The following is an 18,371-nucleotide window of genomic DNA, read 5'->3' on the forward strand; positions in this document are numbered from 1 at the left end:
CCACGGAGGAGAGGTGAGCGGCCTCCACAGCCCCTCCTGTGCCTTTTGACACCAAAATGAGGGTGCAGGTCGAGCGGTTAGGTGCAGGATGTTGGTTCAAAACAACACCAAGGGCTCAGTTGTCCCAGAGTTAGTCTTTAGAGATCCTCTCTCCAGAGGAGCCAAAGCCAAAGTTGGTTATTCTACACCCTTGTGGACGTGGCCTGGGGACACCTTGGTGCATCTGTGGGATGTCATGTGAGGACAGGATGCCCTCCCCGCTTCCACCCCAGGATCAGGTTTATTCCCCATCGTTGTCAGAAAGGTCAGTTCTTCTGGGGTACAAATGTCAGTCTGCCCTTCACAGCATCCATTCCTAGAGGATGTCTTCAAATCCTTGTTTATACCGAGTGGGGTTTTTTCCTTGTTTTTTTCCCCCTGTTTGTGTATTTATTTATTTATTTATTTTTTATTGTGCCTAGTAAGTATCACAGAGCTGGTCAGACTGTCCTATTTGCAGAAACCTATCCCTTTCCTTCACACCACACTCCTGGGGTTTTTTCCTTGTTTTTTCCCCCTGTTTGTGTATTTATTTGTTTATTTATTGTGCCTAGTAAGTATCACAGAGCTGGTCAGACTGTCCTATTTGCAGAAACCTATCCCTTTCCTTCACACCACACTCCTACTATGAGTCAGGCTTGGCCCCCAATATTTTCTCCCCATTCTCTGGTGACTTTTTAGACATCTTGTTTGGATACATCTTCAGAAGATAGCTACAGTTGAATGAGAAATGGAAGCTGGCTAGAATTGGTTGCTAAATATAGATCATGGCTTACCTCGTAAAGAACAAGCTGAGCTCAATAAGACAATAATGTGACATTAAGATTCAGAGTTGAGGTTTCAGCTGAGAATTCAGGAAGCCCCAGGAGATAAACCTTACCTGATTTTAAGAGGTGGGCCACATCCCTTGTGGAAGGATTAAAAGCAATACCATTGTAGAATTGCACAGGTGGTTGTGTGTTACTTTGTTGTAGGTATTCATGCAGGACTCACCCCACCTGTGCTTTTTTTACCCTTAACTTCAGATCCTATGAAAAAGTATAGGGTTGAGTTGCCAGAAAGCATGGCTTTGTGTCTGACCTTGCAAGAGTCATTGGCTCATACTGATTAGCAAAGAAAAGCAAAGTGTTGGCAATGAAGAAGTTTCCAATTCCTGGAACACGCTCCTTTGATATGGTGATGTATTTTCTGAAACACACCTTACACACCTCCTTGCTTACTACTGAAATCTGCCATTGCACAGGCAAATGTCATGTGCGTGGAGTTTAGCAACCCGAGGGTTAAGCAATGACAGGCTGACGCTATTCGTGTAACCAGCACAGGTGCAGGGTTTTAGTACTACAGCAGCCAATCAGTGGCAGACAGTGTGGGTTGAGTCATATTTTCCGTTTACAGAACCAATGAGTATTTTACATAACGATGGGCGGGGGGGATGGGGGGAGGTCAGGCTGAGGACATACTGAAGTTAGCACATGTATACTACACTCCAGGGAACAGGAAGGCAGGAAGAAGAAAAAAAAACCAAACTAGACCTTTGAGAGGAAAAGGAATTGACCCACTAGCCTGTACCAAATGTTTGCGTCTAACTTCGCAACGGGTGACTTACTGAAACAGGGCTATTTCAGAGAAGCTGGGAGAAGCATAAGTGGCCACCAGGTATTGGAGACTCCCCACATGGCTCTGGGCTTTGGGGGAGCCAAGAGGCTTGAGTGGCCGGATCTGAACAAGGAGGCACCTGCAGCTTCATCAGAGAGCCTTAACTAAAGATGTTTCAAACCTCAGTTGTTACCTGAAGAGATAAACCCTTACCTGAGTAAATGAGCTCAGGTGTTGATGTGCCATCCCAGGGTGTGTGTGCATGTGCACACATACGTGGGCGTTTTAGGGCTCCTGCATCTTTCAAATCCACCAGCTGCTTTTCTTTGTCCTCTCTGTCCAGGCTAAGCATTCTTTGCAATTAAACATCCCAATAAATGTAATTAACATTCCTTGTACATTTCCTGTCATGGCCATCATGGCTTGGGCTCAGGTGGACAGAATTCCCTCTGTGTGTATATATCGATGTGATCAGGAGTGCTAACTGACAACCCGTGCGCAGTAACAGTGACCTTGGGCTCCGTGTTCTGTAATGCCAAGCAATGGGTCCAAGTAGCCCTGACAGTCAGTGGCATGATAAGAGATAAGGTCGGCTTGTAGGATGCCCAGGCTCTCCCTGAAGCAGTAGGATAGACTGCTCTTCCCTGATAGCTTTTGGAGAAATGTCAGCATTCCCCTGAGACAGGCTCCCATTGCTGCAATGTGAACTCTGTAAATTGTGTAACCCCTATCAGGATATGTCTTATAAGCTGTAGCATAATGAATAGTATTTGGGGCTTTGCATCATACCCTCCACCCCAGGCTCTCTCTCAATACTTTGCTAATGTTTATTGCAGTTTGTATTGGTTTGTGAAATCCTGAGTCCTTCTGGGTGATGCAAGGCACTGCTAACTGGATGAAGGGGTAACTGGCATTCCTTGGGCCTTTGCGATGAGTACTTGTGGGCGCTATTATTGGGAAGGCCTCGTTTTTCATAGTAGCTGATCTGGAAGTAATGGCTTGTTTCCTCTCTCCTACAGAACCCAGCTCAGACTGGAAAGTCTAGAAGATACACACATAATTAAGGGAGAAGATGATGCTTTGTCAGACAAACACGGCTGCCCAGCCTACGTGAGCCCCGAGATTCTCAACACCACAGGGACCTACTCCGGAAAGGCGGCGGACGTTTGGAGCCTCGGGGTGATGCTCTACACCCTTTTGGTGGGACGCTACCCCTTCCATGACTCAGACCCCAGTGCCCTTTTCTCCAAAATCCGACGTGGACAGTTCTGCATTCCTGACCACATTTCCCCCAAAGCCAGGTGCCTCATTCGCAGCCTCCTGAGACGGGAGCCTTCAGAAAGACTCACTGCTCCAGAGATCTTACTCCATCCCTGGTTCGAGTCTGTCTTGGAACCTGGGTACGTCGACTCAGAAATAGGAACTTCCGACCAGATTGTTCCAGAGTGCCAGGAGGACAGTGACGTCAGTTCCTTCTTCTGCTAATCCCGAAACCTCAGAAACCTCATAATTCTCACACATGGCATTTCCATTTCTAAAGATGGACAGGCCGTTCGGCGCCTGGCCAGCCAGACACGTGATGGCATAAAGACTGTCGCCTGCTGAATTCAACATGGCGCCCTCTTTCTTCTCTGTCCTGATGAGTGACTGTGGAGGTGAGCAGCATACACTCTGATTGGCTGCCCTGCAGAGTTGTTTCCCCTAATGAGCCTTCACCAACTGTCCCTTTGTCAGATTTGGGGGTTCTGCATCTTTTACAGGTGGCAAGGAGTATGGATATCCTACAGCATGTGATCGAGTGAAATGAACATTCTAAAGGGAGAGGAAATGAATCGCACAATGGCATTTTGGGCAAGAACCATATTTTTAACAGGGTGACAAATAATTTGGGCCAATAAACCTGCCATCTTCGAACTTGTCTTTGGTAGCCAGACTTTTGCTACCCTAGCTTCTCTGATCGGAAAGTTGTTTTTTCTGGTTTGGTTTAACACTCACCCTTTCTTCATCTTTTTGGAGCAGACTGTTTCAGGGGCATAGGAGCCTGCCTGAACCATGAACCCAGAATTTCTCCTCCATTTCCTGCCAAGACCTCATTGCACTAATGCCCTCTTTCTGACCTTGAAATGCGCCCTCCCCCCCTTCACTATAAAAGCACTTACCAGCTAACTGTGGAAAAGCATCATAAAAGATTCAAACTCCTGGCTCTTTTAGAACTCTGAGCTCAGACAGAGAGACTGGAGACCTTTAACAAGAATTTGAGCACTTGGAAACCATTAGCTTTCTTGGTTCCCCTCAAATATGTTAGCATTTATCCTTTACTTTTTTCCCCAAGACCATCTCAGGGTGGAGCATTTTGTCTAGGAGGAGAAAGATGAGAAGGCTTTCCACTCCCTCTCCCAGGAGCAAATGTTAAACATCTTTGTGCTTCAGAGAAAGTGAATTTTGGATAGTCTTAGACGGTTCTCAGACTAACTTCCAGAATTGTACTTTAACCACCCCCATGGGTATGGTCTGCAGTTTTGCATGACAGGTTGTTAATATTTCAGATGTGGTGTGGTTTATGAATACATCTGTATCATCAGTATCTGGGATGAAATAGCAAGCCCCAAATCTTTAAACTTGAAAGGGACGTTAAAAGTCATCTGGTCCAACTTCTTTCGTTTCTCTGCCACCTCCCAGTGCAGAAATCCGCCCCCCCCCCACACACAGCTTCTTTCACAGGTGGGTCTGCAACCTCTTTCTGAATGCTTCCAGAGATGGGAACTCACTACCTACAAAAGATAGAGCTTAACAAAGAAACTGCCACTTGCATTAAAAAAACAAGTACAGATGAAATATCAGTAAATGTCTCAGACAGTACTGAAATCAGGTGATTAAACGGGTAAACCAAACATACTGTATTTTGAGAAATGGCACAAAAACAGGCAGTCACTTTTAAGGGCTACGCCTAGGCAAACTACTAACATGCATTGTGAGAATACCGTGTATACCTCACGTACTGTGTACTTTGTACATATAGTGTACCTTTTATACATATGTCCTATTTTTTTGTTGTTGTTTTGGCTCTGACGCTTGTTCTGTTGTCTGTGTCTGTCTGAATAACCTGCGTGTCTAAGACCACGTGAAATGTGAATGATCATTGGCAATATTACCTTGACAGAATCATGGGACTTGGAGAAGAGGGAGGACAGAAGCCTCTGTCCCACTAACGCTCTTGTGGTTGCTTGAATGTTGTATCTGTGATACATGACCCGGCTAAGGACTCTGGGCTGGCTGGGGCTTCGAAACACTAGATCCTTCCTGTACATGTGTATATATGTGAGACGGCTGTTTCTGACTTGTAGAGAAATTTTAATAAATCTGGTTTCGTAGATAGGCGCAGTGACTTTCTTTGGAGTCCAATCCGCCATTGCCTGGTACGGTTTCACGCTGAGGATGCAAAGGTCTCTGGCATCAGGGCCTGGAATCTCGAGGAGGAGATGGAGAAGTAAACAGATGATGCTTATTACGTATGACCTTTGACAGCTGAGCCCATTCACTTTTTCCATTGACGTGGGCAAATTCATTTTGATGGGGGAAACCAATTTGGTGAATCAGGTTGGTGAGGGCTGTGGATTGAGTTTAGAGTGGAGCATGCATAGAAGAGTCTTGAGTGGTAAGAGTCCCGCTGACTGACGGTCCTTTTTAGTTTAGGACCTTGAGAATTTGAGGAAAATTGTGGACACTTCTCAGAAAAATGTACATGTATATCCAACAGAGTTTTGTTGTAATTTCAAAGGTCCACGTACATCCCTGAAGGCATCACAGGACTTCTGCTGAGAACCAACCTCCCCCCTTACCTCCCCCATTAGACTTAATTAAAATGGCTAATTGAGGCTCTTCCTCTTTTTCCTTTTTTCCTGTAAGTGTGAAAATGGAACTAAAGGAAGGAAAACTGAAAGCAACGTTATTTTGAATTACGAAGGCAGAGAAAGAGAAAGGATTTTGATTTGATTAGGTTGTATAGCTTCACTATCACATCAGAATTTATTCTATATGAAGTCGGCATCCAGAGTGATTTTTAAAAAAACCTTTGCATTGTCAGTGTAGCAGATATATATAGAAAAATGCACGTAGAAGTGTGTGGCTCTGAATTTTCACAAAACAAACACACTGGCCTAAACTACAGTCAGGGCAAGGAAACAAAACACTGCCAGGACCCCAGGAGCCCCCTCCTACCCGTTTCAGTCCCTACCTGACACCTCCTCCAAGGGTTATCACCGTGGGACAGAATTTTAACTCTAAGTTCTAATGGTGAAAGTTAGAATGAGGACTAAGTCATCACTCTGGGCTTAAAGGAAAAGGCATACAGAAATTGCAGATGACACGGTTGCCCTTTTCTAGGATTTAGGCTGAGATCACTCAGGAAAGAGACCTATGACACCAAAGTAAGTGCAACTCAGGCCTCGTGACCCAGGAACTTAAGAAACGGAAAAAGCACAAAGCAACACAAAGAATGGTCAGATGCCTGAGTAGCTGAGACTAGGAAGCTGGGAGTTGTTCTAGGGCCATTCCACGAAGAAGACCCTTAAACCCCAAAGTTCCTGGGTCCTCAGAACATACACTGCAATTTCTCCCTGCCCTGATGAACGCAGGCAAGGCTCAGCACATCTCCTTGGGCACACAGAAGGCTAATACTTTGGACTTCACAGAGCTTTTTAATCTAAGGATTTCAAAATACTTTGCAAGCAATTAAGGTTACAGCACCTTTTTGTTCTGTCGTTGCATGAACAAAGTGGAGAGAAATATGGGTCAGGATTGGCTGGGATGACACGTGATGCCACAAATCCATAAAGTTAATCTCTTCAAAGGTTGGAACAAATCTGGGGCAATCACAACCAGTTACATCGTAGAAGGTTGGAAGGAGAGTGTACCGAGCACTGGTTAAAAAGCTGATCACTTTTATTTTCTCTTGTACCCTCAACATAAATCATTCAAGTAACATCTCAATGACTCTTTATTCATACTGTACTTTCTAGAAGTTTTCACTCTTTTTCTCCCCTTTTCCTTCTCCCTCTCCTTCTCTCTCTCCTTTTATATTCACAGCAGCCAAGTGAAATAGGCAAGTCAAATATTATTTGCTCCATTTGATAGATGAGAAAACAGGCTCGAATGTCTTTCAGGAGCTACTTAGAAGTAAGCAGCTCAGGGCTGGAACATAAACTCAGGTCTTTTACTCCTTGTCTAATGTTGTGGCTATGTCTGCACACGGTTGTTTAAATTCTTCTGGTAAGAATGACAACTGGAGAAGATGGTTCAAGACAAATACAGATACTGAGATTTTAGCCCCCCCCGACGGCTTCACAACGATTCAGTACGTCAGTTATAAAGGTGGGAGCATTACTGAAGATGAGAGATATCCATTATTCAAAAAACATTTACTGTTCACCTACCGTGTGCCAGGCACTGTGGTAGACCCTTGGGAAACAGATGACCAAGACTCAGTCCTAGCTCAGTGAATAGAAAGCTCCATGAAGTTGGGGACTGTGACTGTCTTTGTCACCCCTGGCTCCCAGCACTCAGCTCAGTGCCCATCGCAGGAAGGTGTCCAATGCCAACATGGATGGATGGGTGGGTGGGTGAGTGGACGAGTGGATGGACGAGTGGGTGCGTGAGTGGACGAGTGGATGGACGGGTGGGCGGGTGAGTGGACGGGCGGGCGGGTGAGCGGGCGGGTGGGCGGACAAGCGGGCGGGTGAGTGGGCGGGTGGGTGGACGAGTGGGTGGACGAGTGGGCGGATGGGTGGGCGGGTGAGTGGATAAGTGGATGGATTAGTGGGTGGGTGGGTGTGTGGATGGATAAGTGGAGGGATGTCCTCCAGCAGCTCAGAGCCTAATGGGTCTCCAAGTCAGAGAGCGAGAGCACAGAAGCAGGAATCTTGTGACTGGGGTCTCTTCCTAGCTCTGAAGCCCTTCCACTATTTGACTTTGAACAAGCAGATCTGCCTCTCTGGTTCTCATTTGCTCATCTTTAAACAGGAGTGACGCTCTTTGACTTCTTCGGCCTCTTCAGCTGCTATTCTGTGAAAAGAGACTGATTCTGTGAAAACAGGCCCTACAATAATCTTCGTCAGAGGGACCATCGGAATGGCTTTATGCTTCCTTTTAAAACTAGGCACAGGCAGTGTGAAATTAGAATGAAAATTTCATTCTGGATGAGAAAAGGCATTGTAGCAATGAAGATTATGGAACTGGCTTTTCAGTATGACTTTGGATCCCCTCCAAAAAAAAAAAAAAGAGGAGTAGGATCTCATTACCAACCCCTAGGAACTGCCCATGTGAGATTTCAGTGGATTCTTTAAAGATCCCAGTAGCAGTCAATGGTTTACGGTTCCTAGAAGAGGTAGGAAAAGAGAAAGATGGTCCCTTTCACAAATATCACACCTCAATCCTGCTAGATGCTTTACAGTACGCGTCTCATTTTATCTTCTCAGCAACCCTGTGAAGTGAATGATTTGTTCCCATTTAGCAGATATGGATGCCAAGACGTAGAGGCTGAACAGTGTGTTCAAGTTCATGCAGTGGGTGGATGGAACTCTAACCCGGGCCTGTTTGACTCCAGATCTTTGCCTTTTCCAGTCCTGTGCTTTATACTTTGGGTTTGATGTGCTAGACCAGCAACATGATATCTTCTTTTTGGAGCAGCCATTGTGCTGGGAGATTTTTTGCCAGGAAGTGTACCATATGCTGGGTTACTCCTTGTTTTAGTCTATGATTTCTACTTGCTGAGACTTATCAACAGAGCGCTCATGGTGTACTAAGAGCTGTGCTAAGTGCTTCACGTGAATTAACAAATGATTACCTCACAGCACCCCTATAAAGCAGTACTGGTATCATTCCCTTTTTATAGATAAAGAGACTGAGGTTCAGAGAGGGTGAGGGATTTATCCAAAGTCACACAGCACAGCATTCATCCAGAACCCTTAACCATGAGGCCTTGCTGCCTCTTGGTTTTTAGAACTGGGAGACTTTGTAAACGATTTAGTCCTAAATGCAGTGTGGCATCCTGGAACAGGAAAAGGACATTAGTGAGAAAATGAGTGAAATCCAAATAAAAGTCTGGATTTTAATACCGAGTGGGGTTTTTTCCTTGTTTTTTTCCCCCTGTTTGTGTATTTATTTATTTATTTATTTTTTATTGTGCCTAGTAAGTATCACAGAGCTGGTCAGACTGTCCTATTTGCAGAAACCTATCCCTTTCCTTCACACCACACTCCTACTATGAGTCAGGCTTGGCCCCCAATATTTTCTCCCCATTCTCTGGTGACTTTTTAGACATCTTGTTTGGATACATCTTCAGAAGATAGCTACAGTTGAATGAGAAATGGAAGCTGGCTAGAATTGGTTGCTAAATATAGATCATGGCTTACCTCGTAAAGAACAAGCTGAGCTCAATAAGACAATAATGTGACATTAAGATTCAGAGTTGAGGTTTCAGCTGAGAATTCAGGAAGCCCCAGGAGATAAACCTTACCTGATTTTAAGAGGTGGGCCACATCCCTTGTGGAAGGATTAAAAGCAATACCATTGTAGAATTGCACAGGTGGTTGTGTGTTACTTTGTTGTAGGTATTCATGCAGGACTCACCCCACCTGTGCTTTTTTTACCCTTAACTTCAGATCCTATGAAAAAGTATAGGGTTGAGTTGCCAGAAAGCATGGCTTTGTGTCTGACCTTGCAAGAGTCATTGGCTCATACTGATTAGCAAAGAAAAGCAAAGTGTTGGCAATGAAGAAGTTTCCAATTCCTGGAACACGCTCCTTTGATATGGTGATGTATTTTCTGAAACACACCTTACACACCTCCTTGCTTACTACTGAAATCTGCCATTGCACAGGCAAATGTCATGTGCGTGGAGTTTAGCAACCCGAGGGTTAAGCAATGACAGGCTGACGCTATTCGTGTAACCAGCACAGGTGCAGGGTTTTAGTACTACAGCAGCCAATCAGTGGCAGACAGTGTGGGTTGAGTCATATTTTCCGTTTACAGAACCAATGAGTATTTTACATAACGATGGGCGGGGGGGATGGGGGGAGGTCAGGCTGAGGACATACTGAAGTTAGCACATGTATACTACACTCCAGGGAACAGGAAGGCAGGAAGAAGAAAAAAAAACCAAACTAGACCTTTGAGAGGAAAAGGAATTGACCCACTAGCCTGTACCAAATGTTTGCGTCTAACTTCGCAACGGGTGACTTACTGAAACAGGGCTATTTCAGAGAAGCTGGGAGAAGCATAAGTGGCCACCAGGTATTGGAGACTCCCCACATGGCTCTGGGCTTTGGGGGAGCCAAGAGGCTTGAGTGGCCGGATCTGAACAAGGAGGCACCTGCAGCTTCATCAGAGAGCCTTAACTAAAGATGTTTCAAACCTCAGTTGTTACCTGAAGAGATAAACCCTTACCTGAGTAAATGAGCTCAGGTGTTGATGTGCCATCCCAGGGTGTGTGTGCATGTGCACACATACGTGGGCGTTTTAGGGCTCCTGCATCTTTCAAATCCACCAGCTGCTTTTCTTTGTCCTCTCTGTCCAGGCTAAGCATTCTTTGCAATTAAACATCCCAATAAATGTAATTAACATTCCTTGTACATTTCCTGTCATGGCCATCATGGCTTGGGCTCAGGTGGACAGAATTCCCTCTGTGTGTATATATCGATGTGATCAGGAGTGCTAACTGACAACCCGTGCGCAGTAACAGTGACCTTGGGCTCCGTGTTCTGTAATGCCAAGCAATGGGTCCAAGTAGCCCTGACAGTCAGTGGCATGATAAGAGATAAGGTCGGCTTGTAGGATGCCCAGGCTCTCCCTGAAGCAGTAGGATAGACTGCTCTTCCCTGATAGCTTTTGGAGAAATGTCAGCATTCCCCTGAGACAGGCTCCCATTGCTGCAATGTGAACTCTGTAAATTGTGTAACCCCTATCAGGATATGTCTTATAAGCTGTAGCATAATGAATAGTATTTGGGGCTTTGCATCATACCCTCCACCCCAGGCTCTCTCTCAATACTTTGCTAATGTTTATTGCAGTTTGTATTGGTTTGTGAAATCCTGAGTCCTTCTGGGTGATGCAAGGCACTGCTAACTGGATGAAGGGGTAACTGGCATTCCTTGGGCCTTTGCGATGAGTACTTGTGGGCGCTATTATTGGGAAGGCCTCGTTTTTCATAGTAGCTGATCTGGAAGTAATGGCTTGTTTCCTCTCTCCTACAGAACCCAGCTCAGACTGGAAAGTCTAGAAGATACACACATAATTAAGGGAGAAGATGATGCTTTGTCAGACAAACACGGCTGCCCAGCCTACGTGAGCCCCGAGATTCTCAACACCACAGGGACCTACTCCGGAAAGGCGGCGGACGTTTGGAGCCTCGGGGTGATGCTCTACACCCTTTTGGTGGGACGCTACCCCTTCCATGACTCAGACCCCAGTGCCCTTTTCTCCAAAATCCGACGTGGACAGTTCTGCATTCCTGACCACATTTCCCCCAAAGCCAGGTGCCTCATTCGCAGCCTCCTGAGACGGGAGCCTTCAGAAAGACTCACTGCTCCAGAGATCTTACTCCATCCCTGGTTCGAGTCTGTCTTGGAACCTGGGTACGTCGACTCAGAAATAGGAACTTCCGACCAGATTGTTCCAGAGTGCCAGGAGGACAGTGACGTCAGTTCCTTCTTCTGCTAATCCCGAAACCTCAGAAACCTCATAATTCTCACACATGGCATTTCCATTTCTAAAGATGGACAGGCCGTTCGGCGCCTGGCCAGCCAGACACGTGATGGCATAAAGACTGTCGCCTGCTGAATTCAACATGGCGCCCTCTTTCTTCTCTGTCCTGATGAGTGACTGTGGAGGTGAGCAGCATACACTCTGATTGGCTGCCCTGCAGAGTTGTTTCCCCTAATGAGCCTTCACCAACTGTCCCTTTGTCAGATTTGGGGGTTCTGCATCTTTTACAGGTGGCAAGGAGTATGGATATCCTACAGCATGTGATCGAGTGAAATGAACATTCTAAAGGGAGAGGAAATGAATCGCACAATGGCATTTTGGGCAAGAACCATATTTTTAACAGGGTGACAAATAATTTGGGCCAATAAACCTGCCATCTTCGAACTTGTCTTTGGTAGCCAGACTTTTGCTACCCTAGCTTCTCTGATCGGAAAGTTGTTTTTTCTGGTTTGGTTTAACACTCACCCTTTCTTCATCTTTTTGGAGCAGACTGTTTCAGGGGCATAGGAGCCTGCCTGAACCATGAACCCAGAATTTCTCCTCCATTTCCTGCCAAGACCTCATTGCACTAATGCCCTCTTTCTGACCTTGAAATGCGCCCTCCCCCCCTTCACTATAAAAGCACTTACCAGCTAACTGTGGAAAAGCATCATAAAAGATTCAAACTCCTGGCTCTTTTAGAACTCTGAGCTCAGACAGAGAGACTGGAGACCTTTAACAAGAATTTGAGCACTTGGAAACCATTAGCTTTCTTGGTTCCCCTCAAATATGTTAGCATTTATCCTTTACTTTTTTCCCCAAGACCATCTCAGGGTGGAGCATTTTGTCTAGGAGGAGAAAGATGAGAAGGCTTTCCACTCCCTCTCCCAGGAGCAAATGTTAAACATCTTTGTGCTTCAGAGAAAGTGAATTTTGGATAGTCTTAGACGGTTCTCAGACTAACTTCCAGAATTGTACTTTAACCACCCCCATGGGTATGGTCTGCAGTTTTGCATGACAGGTTGTTAATATTTCAGATGTGGTGTGGTTTATGAATACATCTGTATCATCAGTATCTGGGATGAAATAGCAAGCCCCAAATCTTTAAACTTGAAAGGGACGTTAAAAGTCATCTGGTCCAACTTCTTTCGTTTCTCTGCCACCTCCCAATGCAGAAATCCGCCCCCCCCCCACACACAGCTTCTTTCACAGGTGGGTCTGCAACCTCTTTCTGAATGCTTCCAGAGATGGGAACTCACTACCTACAAAAGATAGAGCTTAACAAAGAAACTGCCACTTGCATTAAAAAAACAAGTACAGATGAAATATCAGTAAATGTCTCAGACAGTACTGAAATCAGGTGATTAAACGGGTAAACCAAACATACTGTATTTTGAGAAATGGCACAAAAACAGGCAGTCACTTTTAAGGGCTACGCCTAGGCAAACTACTAACATGCATTGTGAGAATACCGTGTATACCTCACGTACTGTGTACTTTGTACATATAGTGTACCTTTTATACATATGTCCTATTTTTTTGTTGTTGTTTTGGCTCTGACGCTTGTTCTGTTGTCTGTGTCTGTCTGAATAACCTGCGTGTCTAAGACCACGTGAAATGTGAATGATCATTGGCAATATTACCTTGACAGAATCATGGGACTTGGAGAAGAGGGAGGACAGAAGCCTCTGTCCCACTAACGCTCTTGTGGTTGCTTGAATGTTGTATCTGTGATACATGACCCGGCTAAGGACTCTGGGCTGGCTGGGGCTTCGAAACACTAGATCCTTCCTGTACATGTGTATATATGTGAGACGGCTGTTTCTGACTTGTAGAGAAATTTTAATAAATCTGGTTTCGTAGATAGGCGCAGTGACTTTCTTTGGAGTCCAATCCGCCATTGCCTGGTACGGTTTCACGCTGAGGATGCAAAGGTCTCTGGCATCAGGGCCTGGAATCTCGAGGAGGAGATGGAGAAGTAAACAGATGATGCTTATTACGTATGACCTTTGACAGCTGAGCCCATTCACTTTTTCCATTGACGTGGGCAAATTCATTTTGATGGGGGAAACCAATTTGGTGAATCAGGTTGGTGAGGGCTGTGGATTGAGTTTAGAGTGGAGCATGCATAGAAGAGTCTTGAGTGGTAAGAGTCCCGCTGACTGACGGTCCTTTTTAGTTTAGGACCTTGAGAATTTGAGGAAAATTGTGGACACTTCTCAGAAAAATGTACATGTATATCCAACAGAGTTTTGTTGTAATTTCAAAGGTCCACGTACATCCCTGAAGGCATCACAGGACTTCTGCTGAGAACCAACCTCCCCCCTTACCTCCCCCATTAGACTTAATTAAAATGGCTAATTGAGGCTCTTCCTCTTTTTCCTTTTTTCCTGTAAGTGTGAAAATGGAACTAAAGGAAGGAAAACTGAAAGCAACGTTATTTTGAATTACGAAGGCAGAGAAAGAGAAAGGATTTTGATTTGATTAGGTTGTATAGCTTCACTATCACATCAGAATTTATTCTATATGAAGTCGGCATCCAGAGTGATTTTTAAAAAAACCTTTGCATTGTCAGTGTAGCAGATATATATAGAAAAATGCACGTAGAAGTGTGTGGCTCTGAATTTTCACAAAACAAACACACTGGCCTAAACTACAGTCAGGGCAAGGAAACAAAACACTGCCAGGACCCCAGGAGCCCCCTCCTACCCGTTTCAGTCCCTACCTGACACCTCCTCCAAGGGTTATCACCGTGGGACAGAATTTTAACTCTAAGTTCTAATGGTGAAAGTTAGAATGAGGACTAAGTCATCACTCTGGGCTTAAAGGAAAAGGCATACAGAAATTGCAGATGACACGGTTGCCCTTTTCTAGGATTTAGGCTGAGATCACTCAGGAAAGAGACCTATGACACCAAAGTAAGTGCAACTCAGGCCTCGTGACCCAGGAACTTAAGAAACGGAAAAAGCACAAAGCAACACAAAGAATGGTCAGATGCCTGAGTAGCTGAGACTAGGAAGCTGGGAGTTGTTCTAGGGCCATTCCACGAAGAAGACCCTTAAACCCCAAAGTTCCTGGGTCCTCAGAACATACACTGCAATTTCTCCCTGCCCTGATGAACGCAGGCAAGGCTCAGCACATCTCCTTGGGCACACAGAAGGCTAATACTTTGGACTTCACAGAGCTTTTTAATCTAAGGATTTCAAAATACTTTGCAAGCAATTAAGGTTACAGCACCTTTTTGTTCTGTCGTTGCATGAACAAAGTGGAGAGAAATATGGGTCAGGATTGGCTGGGATGACACGTGATGCCACAAATCCATAAAGTTAATCTCTTCAAAGGTTGGAACAAATCTGGGGCAATCACAACCAGTTACATCGTAGAAGGTTGGAAGGAGAGTGTACCGAGCACTGGTTAAAAAGCTGATCACTTTTATTTTCTCTTGTACCCTCAACATAAATCATTCAAGTAACATCTCAATGACTCTTTATTCATACTGTACTTTCTAGAAGTTTTCACTCTTTTTCTCCCCTTTTCCTTCTCCCTCTCCTTCTCTCTCTCCTTTTATATTCACAGCAGCCAAGTGAAATAGGCAAGTCAAATATTATTTGCTCCATTTGATAGATGAGAAAACAGGCTCGAATGTCTTTCAGGAGCTACTTAGAAGTAAGCAGCTCAGGGCTGGAACATAAACTCAGGTCTTTTACTCCTTGTCTAATGTTGTGGCTATGTCTGCACACGGTTGTTTAAATTCTTCTGGTAAGAATGACAACTGGAGAAGATGGTTCAAGACAAATACAGATACTGAGATTTTAGCCCCCCCCGACGGCTTCACAACGATTCAGTACGTCAGTTATAAAGGTGGGAGCATTACTGAAGATGAGAGATATCCATTATTCAAAAAACATTTACTGTTCACCTACCGTGTGCCAGGCACTGTGGTAGACCCTTGGGAAACAGATGACCAAGACTCAGTCCTAGCTCAGTGAATAGAAAGCTCCATGAAGTTGGGGACTGTGACTGTCTTTGTCACCCCTGGCTCCCAGCACTCAGCTCAGTGCCCATCGCAGGAAGGTGTCCAATGCCAACATGGATGGATGGGTGGGTGGGTGAGTGGACGAGTGGATGGACGAGTGGGTGCGTGAGTGGACGAGTGGATGGACGGGTGGGCGGGTGAGTGGACGGGCGGGCGGGTGAGCGGGCGGGTGGGCGGACAAGCGGGCGGGTGAGTGGGCGGGTGGGTGGACGAGTGGGTGGACGAGTGGGCGGATGGGTGGGCGGGTGAGTGGACGAGTGGATGGATGGGTGGGCGGGTGAGTGGATAAGTGGATGGATTAGTGGGTGGGTGGGTGTGTGGATGGATAAGTGGAGGGATGTCCTCCAGCAGCTCAGAGCCTAATGGGTCTCCAAGTCAGAGAGCGAGAGCACAGAAGCAGGAATCTTGTGACTGGGGTCTCTTCCTAGCTCTGAAGCCCTTCCACTATTTGACTTTGAACAAGCAGATCTGCCTCTCTGGTTCTCATTTGCTCATCTTTAAACAGGAGTGACGCTCTTTGACTTCTTCGGCCTCTTCAGCTGCTATTCTGTGAAAAGAGACTGATTCTGTGAAAACAGGCCCTACAATAATCTTCGTCAGAGGGACCATCGGAATGGCTTTATGCTTCCTTTTAAAACTAGGCACAGGCAGTGTGAAATTAGAATGAAAATTTCATTCTGGATGAGAAAAGGCATTGTAGCAATGAAGATTATGGAACTGGCTTTTCAGTATGACTTTGGATCCCCTCCAAAAAAAAAAAAAAGAGGAGTAGGATCTCATTACCAACCCCTAGGAACTGCCCATGTGAGATTTCAGTGGATTCTTTAAAGATCCCAGTAGCAGTCAATGGTTTACGGTTCCTAGAAGAGGTAGGAAAAGAGAAAGATGGTCCCTTTCACAAATATCACACCTCAATCCTGCTAGATGCTTTACAGTACGCGTCTCATTTTATCTTCTCAGCAACCCTGTGAAGTGAATGATTTGTTCCCATTTAGCAGATATGGATGCCAAGACGTAGAGGCTGAACAGTGTGTTCAAGTTCATGCAGTGGGTGGATGGAACTCTAACCCGGGCCTGTTTGACTCCAGATCTTTGCCTTTTCCAGTCCTGTGCTTTATACTTTGGGTTTGATGTGCTAGACCAGCAACATGATATCTTCTTTTTGGAGCAGCCATTGTGCTGGGAGATTTTTTGCCAGGAAGTGTACCATATGCTGGGTTACTCCTTGTTTTAGTCTATGATTTCTACTTGCTGAGACTTATCAACAGAGCGCTCATGGTGTACTAAGAGCTGTGCTAAGTGCTTCACGTGAATTAACAAATGATTACCTCACAGCACCCCTATAAAGCAGTACTGGTATCATTCCCTTTTTATAGATAAAGAGACTGAGGTTCAGAGAGGGTGAGGGATTTATCCAAAGTCACACAGCACAGCATTCATCCAGAACCCTTAACCATGAGGCCTTGCTGCCTCTTGGTTTTTAGAACTGGGAGACTTTGTAAACGATTTAGTCCTAAATGCAGTGTGGCATCCTGGAACAGGAAAAGGACATTAGTGAGAAAATCAGTGAAATCCAAATAAAAGTCTGGATTTTAATTAGTAATAATGTGCCACTGTTGGTTTCTTAATTGGGACAAATGTACCATGGAAATGTAAAATGATATCATCAGGGGAAACTGAGTGAGGCATATTCAGCAACTATCTGTACTATTTCTGCAACTTTTCTGTAAATCTAAAATTATTCCAAAATAAAAAGTTTATTATAAAAAAACGATTTAGTCCACACTTCCCCATTTTAGGAGGGGACACCAAGGCTGAGACTGGGGAAGCCACAGCCAAACAGCGGCCAGGCCACTCCTGACCAAGCTCCCACCCCCACGCCTGCCCCCTGCAGCTCTGCTTCCTGGGTGCCAGCTGGTGTGCTGTGCGTGACCTTCTAGAATGTGTCTGGACCCAAATGACATCAATGTCAGGCACTTCCATGGAATGACACAGAAAAATTTTGGACGTAGGACACAGCATTTTGAAAACATTGGTTCTGAGGTCTGTCCTTTCAGACAGTGACTACCTGAGTGTCCCCAGCACTTTCCTCACCTGGCCGTCGCACTTGGTCAGCACAGCCCGGCGAGCCAGGCCCGTGGCTGTGCAGCTCAGTCATGATCTCAACTCCATGCCTCGTTAGCTGGAAGGCAGCCGGCGCATCCCCAGCAGAAGGCTGGACTACAAGGGCCTGTGGGGTCAGGGTTCAAGTACACTCCAAACGGACTTGCCATCCCCGTTACACGCGGGGAGGCCTTTGGGAGGTGAAGAGCCACCAAACCCGCTCGCTGTGGAGCCATAGCTGTCAGCAGCCGGGAGGCAGGTTCACCCACACTGCCCCCATTTTATGGATGGGGAAGTCAAGGCTGAGAGAGGGGAAAGAATAGCCAATTCGCATCCAACGTTCGTCTTGTATTTGAAATTTTCTTTCTCAGTAGCTGCAGTTAGAGTTGGTTTCCAAGTTCCTGCTGATCAGCAGCTTTCTCACTTCTTCACTGGGGAAGTGAATTTGTGGAGGACATTTCACGGACAGCCCCTGAACACTCAATATGCTTTCGACACACTGCTGGATGTCCTGTGCCAATTATGAACGCAGAAAGGGAATAATTAGAATGACTGTGATGATAGGAGCCCACGTGTACTGAGTACTCATATCTGCCCAGCGCTGCCTTAGCACTTTACAGGCATGGCCTCATTTCATTCTTATAACAACTCTGTGAGGAAGGCACTCTTATTTGTCCCATTTTACAGGTGGGTACATGAAAACCCAGAGAGGGTAAGTAACTTGCTCAAGGTCACACAGCTAGTAAATGGGATCTGAACATGGGGAGTCTCACGCTAATGGATATGTTCTTTTTTTTTTTTTTTTTTTTTTTTTTGTGGTACGCGGGCCTCCCTCTGCTGCGGCCTCTCCCGTTGCGGA

At 45.5% G+C, this 18,371-nt stretch overlaps 2 protein-coding genes across 2 annotated transcripts; both read left to right on the forward strand.

Annotated features, from left to right (window-relative positions):
- Positions 1-151: 151 nt before the first annotated feature.
- LOC114487930 (tribbles homolog 1) lies at positions 152-7,214 on the forward strand. Its single transcript, XM_055091207.1, has 2 exons — positions 152-304; positions 2,655-7,214. Exons 1-2 carry the CDS (start codon positions 231-233, stop codon positions 3,118-3,120), a joined length of 540 nt encoding a protein of 179 aa, XP_054947182.1. The 5' UTR covers positions 152-230; the 3' UTR covers positions 3,121-7,214.
- A 3,545-nt stretch (positions 7,215-10,759) lies between these two features.
- LOC112066397 (tribbles homolog 1) lies at positions 10,760-15,443 on the forward strand. The gene is made up of 2 exons (XM_055091327.1): positions 10,760-10,767; positions 10,857-15,443. The coding sequence occupies exons 1-2, from the start codon at positions 10,760-10,762 to the stop codon at positions 11,347-11,349; spliced, it is 501 nt and encodes a 166-aa protein (XP_054947302.1). The 3' UTR covers positions 11,350-15,443.
- Positions 15,444-18,371: the final 2,928 nt, after the last annotated feature.

Source organism: Physeter macrocephalus, chromosome 15, assembly GCF_002837175.3.
Source record: "Physeter macrocephalus isolate SW-GA chromosome 15, ASM283717v5, whole genome shotgun sequence".
Lineage (NCBI taxonomy): Eukaryota > Metazoa > Chordata > Mammalia > Artiodactyla > Physeteridae > Physeter > Physeter macrocephalus.